Source organism: Leuciscus leuciscus (assembly GCF_965113295.1).
Source record: "Leuciscus leuciscus genome assembly, chromosome: 2".
Classification (NCBI taxonomy): domain Eukaryota; kingdom Metazoa; phylum Chordata; class Actinopteri; order Cypriniformes; family Leuciscidae; genus Leuciscus; species Leuciscus leuciscus.
Genome location: NC_138726.1, coordinates 25326734 through 25347941, shown reverse-complemented (window position 1 = coordinate 25347941; position 21208 = coordinate 25326734). Strand labels below are relative to the sequence as shown.

The window sequence follows — 21208 nt, the reverse complement described above, 5'->3', positions numbered from 1 at the left end:
AGTCTGTGGTGGTGGGCGATCTCTTGCAGAATAATGAGCAGAACAGTAGAGAGCTGTGCCGATGGGTGGAGAATGTCCTGTTTAGAGAAGCATGGCATCTTTGTTGAATGTTTTTCTAAATGGCATTTCCTCTGCGTGACCTCTAGGGATACTTTGAAGAACAGATTCATGTTATGATAAAGCAGAGAAAAGATGACAGGATTGAGAGGATAAAAGGAAAAGGAAATAAGACGAGTTCTGACGCGTTACGCAATCCGTCATCCTAAAAGGTGAAATGAGATCACACTGGCCCACACACACCTTGAACTTCTGATTTACTGAATAAAGCCACTAATAGAAGTCCCTAGAAGTGTCACTTCAAATTTGGTTATGTGTCACTTTGTGTTTTGAAAGATTCAAGGGTAGATACTTTTTTTATAGATTTTTTTAGATGTCTCATGCTCAGCCAGGAAGTCAGCCTTATTTGATAAAAAAAAAAAAAAAAAACTGTAAAAAAAGTAACAATATGAAATATTATTACAATTTTAAAAAATAACTGTGTACTTTAAAATATAATTTATTCCTGTGATGGCAAAGCTGAATTTTCAGCATCATTACTCCAGTCTTAAGTGTCACATGATCCTTCAGAAATCATTCTAAAATGCTGATTTGCTGCTCAAGAAACAATTCTTATTATTATCAATGTTGAAAACTGTTATATTTTTTATATTTTTGTGGAAAGCATGATTTCTTACAGGATTGTTTGATGAATATAAAATTATAAAAAAGCTTTTGTAACATTTTAAATTTCTTTATTGTCACTTAATCAATTTAATGCGTCCTTGCTAAATAAAAGTATTAGTTTCTTTCACAAAATGCACTTATGACTTGCCATAGATGTTAGTATGGATATTTATTATGGATGTGTAAGTGTGTGATTTGTGTGAGTGTGTGATTGTTCTGCTGTTGTATATTTTTTGGGTGAATCAGGCAGTAATAAAGAGGTAATAGAGAGGTCAACCCATAATATTGTTGAGTTGTGCTGAATATTGCATAACGCATAATATGAAGACAGAAAGAGAGAAAATAAGAAAAAGAGAGAACAGTGAATATCTGAAGTAATGCTCAGCCAGGGCATTCTCCTTTTTCTCTCTTTCTGTCTCCAGTGTTTATTGATACAGACACAGCTTCTCATTGCAAGAGAAAATGGTACCAGCAGCAATAAGAGCGCTATAAACATGGATCATTGCCCCTGCTTATGACTGCACTGCAAAGTGAGCGCTAGTCGCTACCTTTCCACCCTCAGCATGTCAAAACAGATCCGTTCTGAGAAAAGTATGAGGGTAACAGGAAGAACAGGTGAATGTCATAATTCATAAATGACTCATGATTTAAGAGTCAATGCATTTTAATTGTGCTGAGATGTTATAGTCTGTTATTTTTAAATATCTTTATATTGTTTATTTTAATGCCAGTGAAATTTTATATGATGTGGTTGAAATTTATTTTTGATGGTTCATGCGTTGTAGGACTTGCCAACTTTGACCTGTAGTGGGCAGTGTAGTCTATAGCTTTAAGTCAGAGTTGGCTTCCACTAAAGCCATAACAAAAACATTATAACCAATAACTTACCTGATGATAAGTGTAAAAAATTTATATAAATCAGATTTATCAGAAGTATACCTTTAGTTCAGATATGTGTCACTCTTCCTGCATCATCTGAGCAATCGCAGCAAACCTGCACACACTGGATTTTACTCCTGTCTGCTCTATTGGGACAGGTCTGTCCCTGTTCCTGTCCATCCTGTATCAGAGTCATACAACCCTGTATATTCACCTAACAGCACTATGTTGCGGCCAAAACAGGAAGAGCGCATCCTTGATGCCAGGTTCAGAGGTCAAACACATGAAACTGAGGGGCACTTCTCTTTTAATGGCCGGATATGAACATTCTCATGTGTATGGAAAACTGCTGGGACAGTCATCACTTTTTTTTGTGAGAGAATGAGAGTCCAAAGTTTTTCACGGTGCGTTTCTGCCAATGATTTATTAGATCTCATACATAAACACAAATCAAAATGAAATGTTAGTGTTTTTTTTTACTGAAGCACGTCATTGAGGACGAATAATTTATGAAAGTTACACGGTCCCTCCCTAAAATCAGCCAAAAAAGGTTTTTTTGTTCAGCACCCTTCTTAAGTGATGAAGGCTCTTTTGGCAGTCCTGACGTTGTGAAAACAGTATGACTGTGGACGGATGGTATAAGTGATGAAGACATCTGGACTGTATTTTCATCCCTGGTGGAGATGGAAGAATCCCCGGAGAGCTCAATCTCATCCAAGCCCTGCAGATGGCAAATTAATGGCAAATCCAAGACATACCGCACACAGCCTCACACCACATTCCAAACGCATTATTCAGAGCCGCACATTTATCAGCCTCAAAAAATATGTCTACTATTGGTGGCACTGTAGTTATTTTAGGCCAAAGAGGTTTATTATACCTGGAGAAAAGTTATCCGTTGGCTATAGGCACTTTCTGAGCTGGCACAGGACCCCTGTCAAAAGCACCAGACGGGGACAAACACCATCCAAAAATCAGTCAACATCTACTTATGAACTATTTGTGATTTATATGTTGCCAGTAAAAATGTTATTCCATCAGAATACACAGATGAATTGCAATCTGAAGAGATGGTGTAGTTACGATATCTACCAGCAGGGGCTCACTGCTTCACGCAGCCAGACCACGGTTACTTGTTCTAGGTCCACATTTGTCTATAATACTTGGTTTTTACCTCGGATTTGTCCAGTTGTCTATTACTTCCCGTGTGTTGTGTGTTCAGGCTTGACTGAAAACTAGTCCAGATGCTACTAACTGTTCCACTATCCAGGATCTCTTCACTAATGTGCTCAATCTGTCAGTCTGTCAGCTAGCCGCAGAGAAGTGCTCTAATAGGATCATTTGCTGAGCCATCAGGCACTGACCAAACAAACATCTCAAATACACACTCACTTATGCACAACACGGGCACCACTAGAGATAATGCTTGTATTTTGCATTCTTTTCTCTATTATGAATTACGCTGAATTTGACTATTACTTAGAAATTAGCATGTAGCCTACTCGAAATCAAAAGTAGCACCATCCATCCAAACTGCTTGGTTTATTTTAAAGAATTATACATTAGTTTGGGATCTGGGAACCCAGGTCCTGTTGCAAGCTACATAAAAACTACACTACTGGACTAACAGTTCCCACATGTACTACTAAGTTTTAACATAGTGTTAGGGTGAAGTCATGCCTCGCCTGCACCAAGTGAGTCAGAACTGCGACTGGTTCCCCTTAAAACAAACTGGTGCATGTTGACACTGGCACATGAGCTGACATGAGTTTGTGCAAAACCTGATGATCATATTATCCTGCATGATTTAGAAAAAGAAAGAAATTGGGCATTTTATTTAGGAAGAATGCATTAAATTGGTCAAAAGTGACAAAAGATGTTAAAGTTACAAAATATTTATATTTCAAATAAATTCATCAATGAATCCTGAAAGGTTATGGTTTTCACAAAAATATGAAGCAGCACACACACACACACACACACACACACACACACACACACACACACACGTGTGTGTGTGTGTGTGTGTGTGTGTGTGTGTGTGTGTTATATATCATATATAATTTATATATATATTTTATATATAATATAATATATAATTATATATATATTATATTATATATATAAAATCTTACCAACCCCAAATTTCAAAGTAGTGTCAGCCTTTTGAATTTTTCCCACACTTTTCCCAGTTTAGAACACACTGAGCACAAAGACTCTTATGGTGTCTTTGCCTTTGGCTGAAAGGTTATCGTAAAAGTGGAATTTGTGTAACAGATAAAACTTAGATTTGTGAGGTCAGCACAGAGTTGAAAGGTCAAGCTTTATTTGTCTGTGCTCATCACGAGGCAGCCAGTTTGTGAATGTATAGTGTGTTTGACTTCATCACTCCACCTTCTGCCTGAAGCCCTCATTTCTCATTTTTCTTCCTTTCCCTTCCCGCTGTCTCTGTCTCTCTCTTTCATCATTATCATGCTGTTTTAATATTTCCATTGCTGTGTAGAGAACAGGATTTCAACAGGAGTGAACTCATAAACACACGTAGAAGGAAAAAGGAGTAGAATCCCTGCAGTGGGAGGTGGGAAGGGAGGACATTGTGTCTCTAAACTCCAGTGTTGATGATGCTGATGTTGAGTGACAGTCTGAGTTCAAAGCTCTGCCGTATCAGTTTCAGGCTCCTCCCCCTCTGCTCCACGTCACTGTGCGAGTGTTTACGTGAAGTTTGCTCTTGGCTGCACTCTGAAGAGTACATGGCAGATGGAGAGGACAGACCTCCCTCTCGCTCTTTATCCTTCTCTGCTTCTGTCTGTCTGTCTCATGCTCGGGTCGGACCGGCTGTACCTGTCTGAAGAGTCTGAGGAAATTGCTCATAATCACAGAGTGTGTGTTTCTGTCAGACACGCCGCCTGTCTCCTAGACTGCAGGTAGAGTGATTCGTGTGTGTGTGTCTAACTGTTTGTACATATTTAATGAGCAAAGTTTTTGTCTAATTGTGGCTGCAGTATTTGAAAGACTATAATGAACGTGTTGAATACATTCAGTAAATATGTAAATGCAATGATAAACAGTATGTGCTTGGGGAAAAGCATTACGCAGTGTTTATGCCACTATTTGCCACATGTGTTTGTTTGAGATGTGCAGTGTTTTTGTGTTTGTTACGCGTGTCCTGCTAAATCTGGATTTCACGTGCTTAACTACCAGCTGCTACACACCGTTTTAAATAAAGATGAGCAGTCTGCTGTAGGCTATAGTGTGTATCTAGCCTATAATGGTGACGTGACGCTAGAAGTTTTTATTTTTCTAGGTAAATTAAGTTCTTAAAAAATCCAGTTCATACAAAAATGACTTGAATAATATTTTTCTGTGATTAACATTTTTTCAGTTGTTTCTGAATTAATTATAATTATATTTGTAGATATTTAGTGGGGCTTGAGGTTAAAAATGTCTATTGTTGGTGTAACGTCTGGTGTAATTTTAAATTTAAGTTTTCAGTGTCATTATGTTTATTTTTTTAAATAACATTTTTAGCTTTTTATGAAAATATGCTTTGTTCAGGTCAAATGGAGTAATCCTTAGAAAACCGCAAGACAATATTTGGTTAAAAACTTGTGTACATTTGTATATTTAAGGTGCAAGGAAAGTGTTTTACTATTTTTTTTTACTTGATGGGTGCGTTTTTCAATGTCATTAAATTGAATGAAATACATTTTTTCTAAAATTGTTAAATTTCAAAATTACATTTATAGATGTTTAAATGAGCTCACGCTACATTATTTGTCACTGACTCTGATTAACAGAGTGTCTATTTGGCTTTGCCTTATGTTTTTACATATTTATTTCTCAGAGATGTTTTGATATTCTTGTGTAGGAGACGGACCTTAGCAAAAATACAGCAGTCTCTCTCTCACTACTACAATAGCATTGTGTCTGTTTATGAGACTTTACCTCCTCTGCAGTGGAGTTGTGTTTAACATTTTTTCATGTCAGTTTCAATAGCCTTAAAACATAAAACAGACCTCAAATTCCTTGGGATTCAGTTTTTTCTTTTGTTGACTTTATCCCATCAGGTACATGAATATAACCACTGATTAGACCACCAGACAACATTACACACAGAATGATGACTTTAGTTTCTTGCTTTCAGGAAACTCTCTGTAGAGAATAATGCATACTTCATTTCGGTGCAATAGAGGGATGCTGTCAGCCTAAGTTCGAAACATTTTGGATCTAAGAGGTTACCCAAAAGGGATGCTCTGTGTGTGAGGGCGGATATTGTGTTTCCCTTTTTGTTATTTGACACAGGATATCTTAAATGGATAATTCAGAATAGCTGACTGTTTCTGTTTTATTTTCTCACTTTCTTTCAGTTCTCTAAATGCACAGATAGGTCGGTCTGGGGTTTGGTGTGTTGCTCAAGAGCAAAGAGGTTCTCTGTAACTTTCCATTGTATGGACAGGATGCTGAGCCACTCGAATCGTAGAGCTGTTTATCTTCACACACATTATTATGCGCTCACATTCACATGCGTACCGGCGCACCCAAACAACCAACTGATTTAAATGCTTTCACCAGATGTAAATGAAACTGGATAAACAATAGAAGTTTATCACACATATATGCATATACTTCTCATCGTCACAAGAATAATCTGATTGTGTTGCTTTGATAGGAACACCAGGAACGGTCCTGAACTGTTATACAAACACTTTGAAATTATTTAAAAGGGGCATCTGGAAACCATCAGCATGTTTTTAAATACAAGCATTTATGTCAAAGTTCTCATAAGGGACCACGAGCCAGGTTTCAAGGATCAGGAGACAAATATGGTCAGGGCTCAAGAAGTACATGAAGTGGAAATCGGACAAGTATTTTGAAAGAAAATAAGAGCATGGACTGAGAAAGACTATTTAAGGAATAAGCTATTGTTTGCTCTGGATGGCTACGAAAATCTCTTCAAAGTGAAGTGAAGCAGTTTCGCAAAACTGTTTACTTGATTGTTCTAGTACTCAAGAGCGGTCTTGCAACAATATTTATGGGCCTCTGATGTTTTTGTCTGGGTCTTGTCATGCGCTCAGGTATGTCTCTGCACATGGTTAAATAGACATAGCAGCCTGTTATTTTCATGTTCCTTGTCAAATAATAATTTTTGTTATTGGAGGAACATTGTGTTTTAGCACAATAAACGCTCAATAATAAGCAGTGATTGGCTATGATCCAAGGACACCAAGATTTTATTTTCGTTATTAAATGTCCAATTTTTTTTCCATTGTCTATTCTAGATTTTCCTTTGATTTCAGCTACAGCCAAGACTAATATATTTGACACAATAACTTTCATACTTTCAACTTAACTTTCAGTTTCAATGTTGCTATTATGTTTGTGCCAACACTGTCTAATTTGGCACAATCATCATTATTTCATTGTATAACTTTTGTAGATGGGTGTATGTATTCAAGTTTTTTTATTTTTTTTTAATCACTACGACCCATTTCTCAAAAGGTCACTTTTTCAAAACTCTTCACACAGTTCTCTTCACCAACTTGCTTGGCATAGCAGTAAATTTCAAATTCAGAATGCACTAAAACTACCAAAACACTTCATACGTGTCTCAAATCAACTCATTCATCCATAACACAAAGGTTTTCACCCCCCCCCCAAAAAAAACCACACACTAACAACAGGCAGCATTATACAATGTTTGTATTGCCTAGTTTTCCCCTTTTGTATTGATGGTAATGACATTGAAAACACTTGTGTAGGTGTTTAGCTACATCTAATCTAATTTTGATTTTTTATTGTTTTTTTTGGAATATATTTCAATATGGTATTATTGTAGAAAGGTAGCAAATTGTTGTGTGTTATGTTAGGTTTTACACTTAAGTTTTGAAAAGAGAATGTAAGCATGTTCAAATTGGCCTGTATACATAGAAAAGAAAATATTTTATTTGAGAGCATTTTGTGCCAAAGCAATGATAAATAATCCACAATTTAGCACACATAGACATAGACTGCTGTTGTGCTCACTGTGTGAAGAGTTTTGAAAAAGTGACCTAAGTAATGGGTCCTAGCGATTGTAAAACCAAAACAAAGTCTTGGTCTTTTTCATGGAGCGACGGCGCTTCACACATGCAGTTTTGTCTCATTCTCAACTCTTTATGGTCTCCTCTTCTTAGGGGTTTCAAGATGTGCTTGGGTTAGTAGGGTTTGATTGTTGAGGGTTGGAATTTTTGTAGTGGATACATTTTATGAACACCATCTGGTGAACTTTTTAGAGCTCTTAGCTATAAATTCATTTTTATTCAGAATGGAAGTGATGGTACTCTCACTGTTGTTCTGTGTTGTTTCTAGTTACATTTTTTCACAGAGAAATATAAGGCACTATCCTATATTGACAGTATATCCTATAATCACTTTTATATCCAGTGAGTGTTGGGTGTAATTCATTACTAAGTAATTAATTATTGCAATTTAATTACTTTTCCCTTGAAAAAGTAAAGTAAGGGATCTTAATTGCTCTGTAATTTAATTACAGTTACTTCTGGTGTAATTGCATTAAATACTATAGAACAATCTATATACACAGTAAAACAATAGTGGATTTAACATCAAAACTTAATGTCTAATTTTTAAATAGTTTGGTCAGTTCAAGGATAATTTATGCAATTTTATATTTATTTAAAATAATTAAAAGAGCAGTTTCATGTCTATCCTTGGATTGTTTAACTGGTCAAGGTTGATATGGGATTTAGAAAGTAATTAGCAATAAGTAATGCAATACTTTTTAGAGAGAGTAATTAGTACATCATCATTACACTGTTGAATATGTAATTAGTAGCTAGTAATTAATGACTTTTTTAGAGTCACTTACCCCTCACTGTTTATATCCTATAAACTCTTGATCCCAACTGGAGTGGTGTGGAGGGTGTTTCTTCTTAGATGATATACACTCAAATTTACCTATTTGAACTATAATTATCTTATAGGCATGCACTTAATTTAGAAAAAAAATATTTTTTCTTTATGATTTTAGACCAAGATTCCTTGTACGTCATATAGGACGTGTGTTGAGTTTGTTATGGCTGCTTGGTTTCTTGAAGGCAAGTGTTTCTCACAAAAGCGTTTGTGTCCAGTAAATGATTACAATACTCCTGATGATTGATGGTGGTTTGGGTTTCAGTGGGCTTTAAAGTATGGGGTAATGCTACATTTGTTAGTGTTTTGCTTTTCCCTTCGTTCATGACCTTTTCTTTTTTGTTTTAAAAGAAGGGACAGTGTATGTGAGAAAGAGAAGGGCAAGAGCAGAGGAGGGGGAAAGGAAAGATTTTGTGTCTTGTATTGCCCTGAAGACTCTCTCATCTTCACACTCTGAAATGACACGACATTAATGAACATGTTGCTCAGCCGATCAACACAACTGTAGCTTTTCTGTTGTTTTACAAGTAGTTTGCAACTTGATCCTTTAAAATATTGTACATGTATAAGGGATGCTTACAGTTCCATAACATAACACCTACTTTGTTTGAATATGAATTTACAATTATAACTCAAAAAGAGATGGCCTCACAAATAACAGTTTACAGTGACTACTTGCAGTCGAAATACTGGTATCAACAGGATATTTGATGGATGTTATGCTGTTTTCGCACTACCTGCGACTTTTGTCCTTTTCTCGACACCGGTTGGCATGTTGCGTGACCACAACTCGAGTGGAAAGTGACCTCCCACGTGGACACAAGGAAACAGATTACAGACACACTCCTGCTTTCAATTAAACCCTAGTGAGATGAAAACTCGCACGTTCATTTAATCAGTCATGGATTGCGGCTTTAGAACCAGAGTATCGACCTTAATTGCCTCATGTAGAGGTTCAGTCACTTCGTAATTGGTTTTGGAGGCATAGATTTGATTCTAACAATTTAAGAGTACCTAACACATTTGGTACTCTAAAAGGACATCTCTCAGTTATAGAGCAGGACAAGACTTTGTGTTTTAATCTAGTTATTAACATCATTCTAGTAAGCATCAAGGCTGATCAGCTGCACATTTCCTTTCAGTAATTGTTTTAGCTTTCAGTTCTTCTCGTTGTTGTCAACACATCAGATGTGCCAACACATATGACTACACACAGGATGTGAGCTGTCAGAGGAATTACATTAGGTCAAAAAAATGTCCACTAGCTATTGTGTGTTTACCCAATACAGTCCTGCTGCCAAGTCTAAAAGTAGCCATCCTTGAACCCAAATTAAACAAAGAAGCTCAAATTGTGTTTTTTTTGTTTTGTTTGTTTTTTTGCATATAGCATGTTTTAAGTGCTTAGACCTTTAGGCTTTTTGTTTTTTAAGTATCCCATACAGGGCCTTTTAGGGCATGTTTATAGACATGTTCCTATTAGGGAGAAAAAGCCTATCTAAATCTGTGAATGTCTAAAAATGTCTCTTGAAGACTGTTGGGAGGGATTTTACACTCTTTAACCCAAACTTTTGCTGTACAATATTTAATGGATGGTTTGTAAGAGGTGTGCAAAGCACTTTAACTGCACTATATCACTTTCGGCAGGGTACATCTTGGAGATATGCCTTGTTGCAGAATTCCAGCTCTGATCAAAAACACATGAATCAGCTTCCCTTTAAAATGACAAACAGGTGTGTTTGAGCTGGGTCACAACCAAACTCTGACAAAAAAAGGCAGGCTGAGACTGAAGATAATCCTTTCAATGTTTCACTTCTGCTTTCTTTCTTTTCCTGCCTGTCTCAGGGTGACCATACGTGGGCCACCATGCTGGGGCAGAGCGTGAGGCTGCAGCCGGTTACCATCCAAAGCCTCTCAGAGCTGGAAAGAGCACGTCTGCAGGAGGTGGCCCTTTACCACTTGGAAAGAAGAGACTTGGACTTTAAGATCAGCATTCCTAGAGGTACATTTCCTTTACAGTGATATGCGTGTTGTTGAAACACGTTTTGTGACAATTTATATTCAGTAGCGCATAGATTTAAATGCACGATAAATTGCAGAGTCACAGTCAAGATATGATTGTTTCAGACAGATGCCCAAGAAATCTATGCAAATACATCACAGTCAGTTCACAGGTATTTTGGGGGGACTTCCAAAAATAAATTCTTCAGATAAGATTGTACTATGAGGAAAAGACAAATGTAAGATAGAGTACAGCAGTGCCGTATCAACACAATACATACCTAGATTGTTAAACACCAGTGTTGGCTCATCTTGACCTAAAAATAGGTTCCAGGCTGCTTCGTCATGGACAGCAAGGAAAAAATTGTTCTAAATCCAATTTATAAAATGTAATTAACCATATTATTGTGCATAGCTGTAAATAGACTTATATATTTTGTTGGCTGTGTCTAAAAAGGGGTTCACTTGGCAGAAGCAGCCAAATTAGGCAGATGTAAACATAGACAGATTGGGTGACGTCCTTATCCTTTGAAATCCATAAGCAAAACCATGCAAGATAAATATTATACATTTGTCATGTTAATAATTTTGTATATTGTTGAGCCATTGCAGTTCATCATACTTTTATGACATTTTAGTTTTTGGTTTTAAAGACAGTTTAGTGTACATTTGTTTTGGGTCATGTTTGTTGTAGACAGTTATTTCACCCAAACATTTTTACCCATAATTTATTCACCCTCAACAAGCTATCCTAGCCAGTCCTATGTGTTTGTGTTTTGAGGTATCATGCGAGAGTCCCCTTTTGTCCTACCATGGAAAAACACATTGTTTTGTGGGAAGTGGTATTCCCAGCATGTACAAGCAACTTCACATGGTCAGATCAGGAAAGGTCATCCTCTATTCGCCATAGAAGTTTTCAACTGGTCATCTGTGAGAAGACCTCAGACGGCACTCTAGCTGACCCATGGGGAAGCAGCCACCACAATTTATGGGAAAATTTACGGAACATTTTCCTCCCAAAGGAGAAATCTGTCAGATTCAGCCTGGTGGTTTACTCAGCCGCTCCTCTTGGAATTATCATCAACGTGTTTGGCAGCTATTTTTGGGGAAGATGAATATCCTTTGGAGAGTTAAATTAAACTTTGGGAAAAACACTTAAGAGAATTCAGAAAGCACGTCAAGAGTGATTGACCTCGGCGTTTGGCTTTTTTAAATTTTCTGGTTAGCTGGTGTCTATTTGAAAGTTCCATTCTTCAAACTTGCTGCATCCTGTTTGAAATATTGTGATTCTTAATCTTTGTCAACTCTAGCTTTATGCAGGCTGAAGCTGTTGACTTGTCATTGTTTTGTTTCAGTCTCTTGCTCCTCTCTGCTTTGGCCTGAAGAGATTATTTATCCTAAATCAGGCAAATATCTCTGCTTGCTCTCTCTTCATTCCCCTAATCGTACCTCTGATGGGGGCTTTAGCCCACGATGTCTTGGCGTGTGGGGAAGGTTGGGGGCAGTTGCCATAGAAATAAACTCTCATTTCCTGCAGTCATGGGAATATGACCCCACCTAAAGCCCCTCTGCTTGTGCTACAATCCCTTTTTGTTTTCTCTATCTCTCTGGACATTTCAACAGCATCTTTTGCATTTTTCTCCTCAGCTCCACAACTCAGACCTCTTTATGAATTCATCTGATTCAAACCAGTCAAAGTATATCTTTTTAAGTTCAATGCACAGCAAAATGCCACCAACATACCAGAACTTAAGGAGGAAAAGGTTTGATGGTGTAAACACTACTATTGATTGTTTTGAGTTTAAAATGTTGTGGAGTAAGTTTTAACCCACTAAAGGGAATCACAATTAATCCCACTTTTATCGTTCTCCTGAGGGCCGTATAGACAGAGTACATCAGGGTCATGAAAACACACAGACAAAGCGATTTTAGTTTAGCTACTTAATTTCAGCTCTAAAATTTGGAAAGAATGCTCTTTCTCTAGCAAAAATTAAGGATAATTGGGGCTGTTTATCTATCCAGGAAATGTTTTTGCGTTTTTTTTGTGTTCCTCACAGCCTTCACTGAATATGAAGGTTTTATATAGTGCTTGCCTTGCCAGCTCTGTCCCCATTCTTGGTGCTTAATGGGTTTTGCTTCACTATCAGCCATCTAAATGGAACACATTTAAATTTTGGAAACGGAAGCCTTGCTGTTACATGCATCTGTTAAGATGTTTGTGTTACCTAATGTGCCACTAGCTATTTTATGTGTTGAAATGTGTGATAAACATATTGCATTTGGTATGCAAATCAGAAGCTTTAAGAATTAGAATTTAATACAATGCCATTTATAAGTTTGGGGTCAGTAAGATTTTTTTTACTAGAAATTAGTACTAATTCAACAAGAATGGATTGTTCCGGAGTGACACTGTTCTTCTGAATTTTCTATTCATCAAAGAATTATGAAAAAAAAGAATCACTGTTTAAACAAAGAAATATAATAATATATAATATATTTTACTGTGGTGAGCATAAGACACTTCTTTCAAAAACATAAAAAAATCTTACCGACCCCAAACTTTTGCAAAGTAGTGTATCATTTAGTTTAGTAACATAACATATTTTGTGTTATGATATATGTATATCTTTTATTTTCTCTATCACTGTAAAAAAAAGATTGCTGTGATTATTTATCACAACTTAAAATTTAACATTAGAATAAGAAATAATGCGTTGTTTCAACTTAAAAAAGTAGGTGTTCATGCTTGACTTATTATAGTTAACGTTAATTTAGTTGAATTAAGTTGGATATTTAAGTTATCTCAAAACAATTTTTAAGTTGTTTTTAACTAATTGCAACAAATATTTTTACAGGTCCATACACAAAACCAACTATAATCTTGTTTTTTTCTCTCCAGAGATTCGTAAGAGAAGGAAATCACTACGGAGAAAGTTTGACTCCTTCTCAAAAGAAAAGAAAGAGCGAGGTAAGAGATGATCTTATTACATTTTTCACGGATCTTTAAATCTGTGGCGAATCACATTGTCTTTAAGTGTTTGCCAGGCAGCATTCCTGAGCACAGATGGTCTTGTATCTCTGGTAAACAACCAATATATACTTTGTCATGTCTTCAAGTGATCTATTTTATTTTAAACCACGATAAAATGATAGTGAAACTGTCAAATTTCATCCAAATGTCAACTTATATTTGTAACTTTATATCTTCGTGATGTCCTTATTAAATCATTAAAACTGTAATAATAGTAAAAAAAAAAACACTACAAAGTCTTTTTTTAGTGAACATGGCAGAATAGAGACTTAGCAGTTACTTAAAAATGGCGGCTCCCTCTGTGAATCCTCAGAGTCTGGTTGCCAAGACTGTTTGGTGGGTCACAGTTCTTGCAAATCTCCCATAGGCCTTTAAGACACACAGCTTTAAGACTTTAAGACACGGGATACTTTACATTAATGTAGCTTTACTCTCAACAATCTGCATCCCTGCAATGCATGTTCATTCCTTTCTATTTAGGTGTTCATCTTAGGTTTTGTCTTTGTAGGGATCATTTTAGTGGCTCGAATACACTGACTCACATGCTGAAACCATCTAAACGATTCTGAAACTGTTAACAATTCCTTCAACCTGTATAATGTGTGTAAACAATAAAACCAGTTTACGTGAGGATACTCATCAAAGACTGGAGAGCTGATTTTTGCAGACTTTTGAATTGTATAGAATTCAAAGAATTCGAAGAATCATTTGAAAGTTTAGGGTTGGTAAGATTTATTATTGTTTTTGAAACAATTTTATTTTGCTCACCAAGGCTTATTTAATCTAAAATACAGTAAAAACAGTTATGTAGCAGAATTACAGCTTAAAATAACTGTTATCTGTTTTAATATATTTTAAAGTCTCATTTATTCTTGTGATGCAAAGCTGAATTTTCGGCATCATCACTCCAGTCTTCAGTGTCACATGATCCTTCAGAAATCGTAATATGCAAATTTGCTGCTTAAGAAATATTTCCTATCATTCTCAATGTTGAAAACAGTTGTGCTGCTTAATACTGTTGTGTGGAACCATGACACATTTTTGTCAGGATTCTTTGATGAATAGAAAGTTCAAAAGAACCGAATTAGTTTAATTTAATTTATGGTAATCTTTTGTAACAGTCTTAAATGTCACCTTTGATCAATTTAATGCATCCTTGCTATATAAAAGTATGAATTTCTTTTTAAAAATCTTACTAAAGCCAGTGTATGTTTGAAACGCTATAATACTGTGTTGTAGCCTACATAATAATGTTGTAAATAATGCTTTATTTCAATGGTCCACTTCCGACAGTCTACTAACTAAAAGTAACCTTGCAACTACATGTCAACTTATTCTACTAACCCTAACACTTAACCCTAACCCTAACAGTCTCCTAATACTGTAATGAGAGTTAGTTGACATGTAGTTACAAAGTTACTTAATAGTTATGGTGTTTAACTTTGCTTGAAGAGCTCAAACTGATTTCAGAGCTGCTCTGAGCGGTGCCGGAGCTAAAGCAACACTGATTTCTCAGTCGGACGGATTTGTTTGACCGTGTTCCTGGCATTCTGCCAAACGCCTGCCACCTGCAACCACAGTCTGGCTCTTGTTCTCAACATGTGCGTCAGCTCCAGGTTCAGGCATACTGTGTCGGGAGGGGAGGGCTGAATGAAGGACTAGGCTGATAGGGTAGAGGGAGGAACATCTTTAAAGAAGACTCAATCCCCATATCCATCCAAGCTTATCAGAGGACTAGCGGCCAGTGGACCAGACTAACCTGACCCGCCAGCAGATCTTTAAGCCTTGGGGGCAGAGATAGAAGAAAAGGGATTGTGAAGAGGGGAGGGGAGAAGAGAAGACAAGACAAGACAAGGCTGCTCTGCTTTTGTGTTACTTTGTCAGCCAAAACAGATCAGCTGTAAGCTCAGTGTAGTCCTTTTAGAGTGTTAAATATGCTATTTAAAGTGCTTTACGTATACACGTTGTACCTCCACCTCGATATAAATAGCTTGGATGGGTTAAGTTCAATACCAGTTAAGCTGCTTTATGTTAAATAAAGCTTTTTTCTTTTTTTTAATAATGCATGTGAGATCCTGCAGAAGTGGATTTTATTTTTAAAGTGCTAATACGTCTCATGTTTTAATTAGTTCAGCAATCAGTCAATCAAGTAAAATGTTAACTGTCTAAAAGGCTTACCTACAGATGAGCAAAAAATCTGTGCAATTTCTGGTTAAAAAACAAGGTAATATTGCACATTTCTTTCTTCATAAGGGAAGAGTGCATTTAGATACCGATCATACTGAAGCTGGAGATATCTGAAACATTATAGCATTTATAAATACTTTCAAGTCATGTAAAAATCTAAATGTGATTTGTGGCAGATGGATCTTAAATGCAACTTTAAACATATGAAAATATGTTAATACTTAAAGCTTTATTTAACAAATTAAATGTGCAGTTTTCTTTTAAATAGGCCAAAAATAAGCCACAGGGGACAATCAAATATTAACATGCTGATTAATCACAGTAGCCTACATTAACAACTGTTTGGTGAAATGTTGTTTAAATATGAAAATAATGCATTTTCTTATGAAATATGCACTAATTTTCTTACATTTCCAGAACAGAAATCTGAACATTGGATAAAGCCAAGAAATAAAAAATTACAGAAATAAAACTGGAATGTTTGGTGTAAGTGCGAGATTTCGGACTCGGTGCAGAAGAAAAAAACTCATTTTGAGAAAACTGTGTTTAAAGATATGTTTTGTAATTGAAATCTACAGACACAAATAGATAAAGTGTAATACAATCAAACATTTAAATGTGTGTATATATATATATATATATATATATATATAAAAAGATAAGTTATGGAAGCAAAATAGCCCCAAAATCTCAAAATTGACCAATGCAGAAAAGCAATGGTTCTGCCTGTAGTGTCTAGTGTCAAATTGCAACACATTTCCTATTGGTGAATGGTAAAGTGTGTAAGCAAATAGAAAATAGTGCTGTTGAAGCACTGTAAAGTGTGTAAATGAACAGTAAATGAACAAGAAGAATAGACTGATTCACTGAGTCATTATTTATCAAGATAAAGAATGAGTACGCCATTTTTCACACACTCCCTTCCTGAAATGTAGTGTAAAAACTAGCATTGTCCTTTCAAAACATTTGACATGTCTCTTACATCTAAGAGAGTTAATTGATTTGGAAACTATGGAAACATTAAAGCGTGCACTTAAATAAGGATGAATTAAAAGGTCCATAGGCCTACTGTTAAAATCATTTGTCTGTTGTCTCTCCCACAGAGTCTGCGGCCAAAGCGTTCGGTATCCCTCTCGCCCAGGTAATTGCAAACGATCGGGCACACAAGCAGCGGCAGGATGCTCTGAAAGAGAGCCGACGGGACTGTCTGGACCTGGAGGCCAGTGTTCTTCACTTCCGGGCCGAGAAATCGCAGCAAAATGGAAACCGGCCACTGGGCAATACAGCCTTTTCACCTGGTGCTGCCTCAACACCAGCATTGGAGGTCCACAGCAAACCTGCCACATCAGCGTTCATGGACAACACCTCACGCTCACACAGACGGGTAAGGGAAACAATGTGTGCATATTTCTTTAGAACTACTGTATACCAAACATCCTCACGAGAAAGCTCATCAAAAGTCATGTTTCCTAAAAGCTGTGGTATGTACATTTAAAGCTACACCACTGTATGGACGTTTGACCCTTTAGCAGTCGAAGCATAAAACTACAAGTTACTTGCAGAGGAACATTGTTTTGGTCATTATGTGAGTTGTGCTTCAGCTCCACTATTGAATCTGATGGACATAACGATTGCTATTCATATCAGACGAGGGTGGAAAGGAACTTGGCAAGGCAAATATAGGAAAATAGTAACTGGTATTGTTACCAAAAGACATTATTTTGTGAAACTAGTCAATGCACAGCAAATGTGAGGCTATGGATGTTTTCTTTCATGTACTGTCTATTCTCCTTTTTGCTTACAAACTCTTTTCGATTCAGGGTTCAGTTGTTGTGGCTTCAAGCGACTTCAACTGGATAGTAGTTGCCTTGCCTGACATTCTTTCTTTGACATAAACAGGAATGGACGAATGATGAAAGTTTGCAGTTTCCCTGTCCCGATATAAATAATTATTATATACTGTAAAAAATATTTTTCAACGTTTTATTGATTAAGAAAGATTTTTGGAGTGTGTTTTACAAGAAAATAGCCTACTATTTCAGTTTTTCTACTTTGTTGTTTAATTAATTGTGATACTTGCCATTTCTTTATAATTTCTGTGTAGGGTTAGAAGAAGATGGTTTTATGATGTACTCTTTTGATCACTCATTATTGTTTTCATTTTGATAAACAAATAAATGTAGATTTAAGATGATTTGGGTCTTTTGATCTAGTAATCAGGAGCGGTTTATTAAAACACAATACACAGGTCATGTTGAACTTTTAACTCAAAAAACATCTGGAACTCAAATGAATGAATAACGTTAGGCCTGATAGCTATACATGACAACATAACACAGTTATGCACAGTCTGCGTTGTTGTTGCTGTGAGAGATTGTTGCTGACATCTCATACGTGAGCAAATAAGAGGAAAATACACTCATATAAATCATTTATCTACACAAATATAAATCAGGGCCAATAGAAACTGCTTGATATCACTAAGCTGGCATTCAGAGAATTCCCCGCGGTCAAGTGCCGATATGGTACATCTCACAGATAAAATTCTGGCTGAGGCTTGTAACCCTATCTGAGCAACTTGTTCATAAAAAAGCAAAAAAAATAGATAATTCACTGTTCTCATTTACTCTGTCAAGAATAAAATGTATTCAGAAATACAAAAAAGACAGAAATGCTTCATTAAATCATTTTTGAGGAATCAGATTTTCCTTGGTCTTTTGAGATTCTGTAAAACAGACTGATATGTTATATATCTAAAAAGTTATATAAAGTTAATTCTCAGGAATTGTCATCAAATACTTTTTTATATTTTATTTGATCATTTCAGTCCGATCTTGAGTTTATTCTGCACATTTCACTGAGTGATCATATAGGCTTTAAAAAAGACTGAAGAATGGGACAGTTAAAACAATATTTGATGAAACCTAACATATAAAAAAAAAACTATAAGACTTTTTAAAATTAATTGACGAGCTTTAAAACACTGACACCGTCATTGAACCGAATTTAATCAACAATTAACTAAATTAAATTAAAGACACTATTGTCTTCTGTAGAGCTGAAATTGAAGTCGTTTCATAATTGATGAACTTTTACACTGTTATTTTCCTGTTTATTACTGTGAAGCTGCTTTTCAACAATCTGTAAAGCGCTATATAAATAAATGTGACAGGCTTGACAAAAAAAATAACTTTAATAAATAAAACAGTGTTAATTAGTTCAAGGTACAAGAACACAGACATCAATTAAATTGTAGATTATGAATATTAATATGAGGAATGCCATAAACATTATGTTTGTTATTACTGAGTCAGGCAGCAGTCAGCGTGATTCAGGTTATTGTTTGATGCCGTATGCGAGATTTCCATACCTCTCTCTCTATGACTGGAGACAACATCTCAATGGGTGGCTTCATATCAGCAGGAGGGAATGAGATCTATGTCTGTGTCTTTGCCAAATCAAACTATCCATTCTGTCCACCCAAACATGGAGAGAGAAAGGAAAAAGTACAAATTACTGACATTCAGTCATCATTGTGTTGACATTTGAAAAGCTTTTATAAAATCTGTGTACATTTCTTTCGTATACATAGCATAAATAGATTTATTGTGTTCATTTTTTTCTCTCTAACTGTCTTTGAGCTCCACTGATCAGTGTGAAAGTGTTTCAGGTGTTTACCTTTTTTAATAATCCACTGTAAATGGAACAGGCTTTCGCTCAAATTTATGTTGTCATTCTGACCTTCATCGTTTACGCCTTACGTACATCATATACCTTAACCGTCATTCCTACTGACCTTAATGACTAACTCTCTTTTATTTCTCTCTATATCAGGGAGGGATGTCTGTTGACTGCATCTCTGATCTGGTGGAGAGTCAGTCCAGACTACTGGAAGCTCTGCAGCTTTCTCACCCTAATGAGCTGGAGATGAAAAAGGCTGCTGGTCGAACACAGGCCAAACTCAGTCTCAACCCCATCTACAGACAAGTTCCCCGAGTGGTAGAGCGCTGCTGTAACCACATTCAGAACTACGGTGAGCTGCAAACATCATTACAGCGCAACATGTCCAGTCGTTAAGTTTAAATTGGCACAGGAAGTTGAATTGAAAATTGAATTAGATTGGCAGGCAAAGAAATGTACTGAATTGCAATTGAAACTAGTTTGAAACAGTAGGGAAATTTCATTAGGCTAAGACAACTTACATAATTCATTTGATTGTGTCTTTTCTTGGGTATAGAACTTTTTCGCAATCTTTAACTGATTAAATTAACATATACATGTTCAAATTAACCCATCCATCAAAACAATTTCAATTTGAACATACAGCACTACAAATTATACACCACATTGTTTTTAGACAACTTTATATTCTTTTTTCTTTAGCTCCATCCCAACAGGGAACATTTGCAAATCTTTCTAGTGGAAAAAATGAGATGGGAGGGAAAAATATGTTTCAAGACTTTAGCGTTCGCTCGCAAAACTTTTGCGTTCCCCCCAAGAAACTTTGCGTTCGCTCGCAAAGACCTCAAAAGTATTGCGAGTAAATGCAAAGTTTCTCAGGAGAACGAAAACATATTGCGAGCGAGTGCAACGTTTCTCAGGGTAGGGAATACAAAAGCTTTGACAATTTTTCCGCCCATCTTATATATTTTTTCCATCATCATGTCCCTTTAGGGGCTGCGTAAAGTTATGGCAAGGTTCTTTTAAAGTTATGTACAAATGTTCTTCCAGTAACATTAATAGAATGTTATTTAGACGTTATTTTAGATGTTATTTAGTTATTAATAGAATGTTCAATGTTATTTGGTCTTTAATGATGTTCTTAAAATTCCAACATGTATTAAATCGTTCATGGAAAAAAAATTTCGGAAACATTTTAGTTGGACGTTCGTATAAGGTTGTTTTTTTGTTTTTTTTACTACTTGTTTGTTCCGAGAAAATTCAAAAGTAATGTTTTCATAATGTTTGCAAAATTACAAAATAGAATTTTCCCATAACTTTCGTTAACAAAGATAAAATGATTTTAATATATAAAAAAAACTGGCGTTTTGAAAGTTCAGGGAAGATTCAGATATAACTTAATCGGAACGTTTGCAAAAAAGTTTAGAATTTTTTTTTTTTTAGCTGGGATTTTGAATAAGCAAATTAGTTTGTTGTGGAAAATAAAGTGATATTCCACCATTAAAGTTAATTAATTAAAAATAATACAATGCACAAATTAAATACAAAATTCAATAGGTGGCATTTTAAACATTGTATTTTTAACATGTTCCTGGAAATACCCTGTACGTTTTGTGTATGTTCATAAAAGCATGTGTGTTTGTATACTTTAATTTCTTTGAATTTCATTCCATTTTAATTCTATTTAATTAAAATTATAATTATAGTTTGGCCTTAATTCAAATTCAAGAATGATTTGATCTGATTTGAAGACCACTTTAAGAGGCATAAGTGAAATGCTTATGAACTATCTGGGAA

General features: G+C 35.8%; 1 protein-coding gene across 3 annotated transcripts in view; it reads left to right on the top strand.

Moving 5' to 3' along the window:
• arhgap36 (Rho GTPase activating protein 36) overlaps positions 1 to 21208 on the top strand; it is a 35089-nt gene that overhangs the window by 6078 nt on the left and 7803 nt on the right. For 2 of the 3 annotated variants that reach the window (XM_082162548.1, XM_082162549.1), the window contains exons 2-5: positions 10357 to 10513; positions 13412 to 13480; positions 16834 to 17114; positions 19565 to 19763. In XM_082162548.1, the coding sequence (XP_082018674.1) occupies positions 10357 to 10513; positions 13412 to 13480; positions 16834 to 17114; positions 19565 to 19763 (706 nt within the window). Of the gene's footprint in view, positions 1 to 1357; positions 3462 to 3758; positions 4527 to 10356; positions 10514 to 13411; positions 13481 to 16833; positions 17115 to 19564; positions 19764 to 21208 lie in introns of those variants that run through there. The other variant, XM_082162550.1, reaches the window with a different exon arrangement.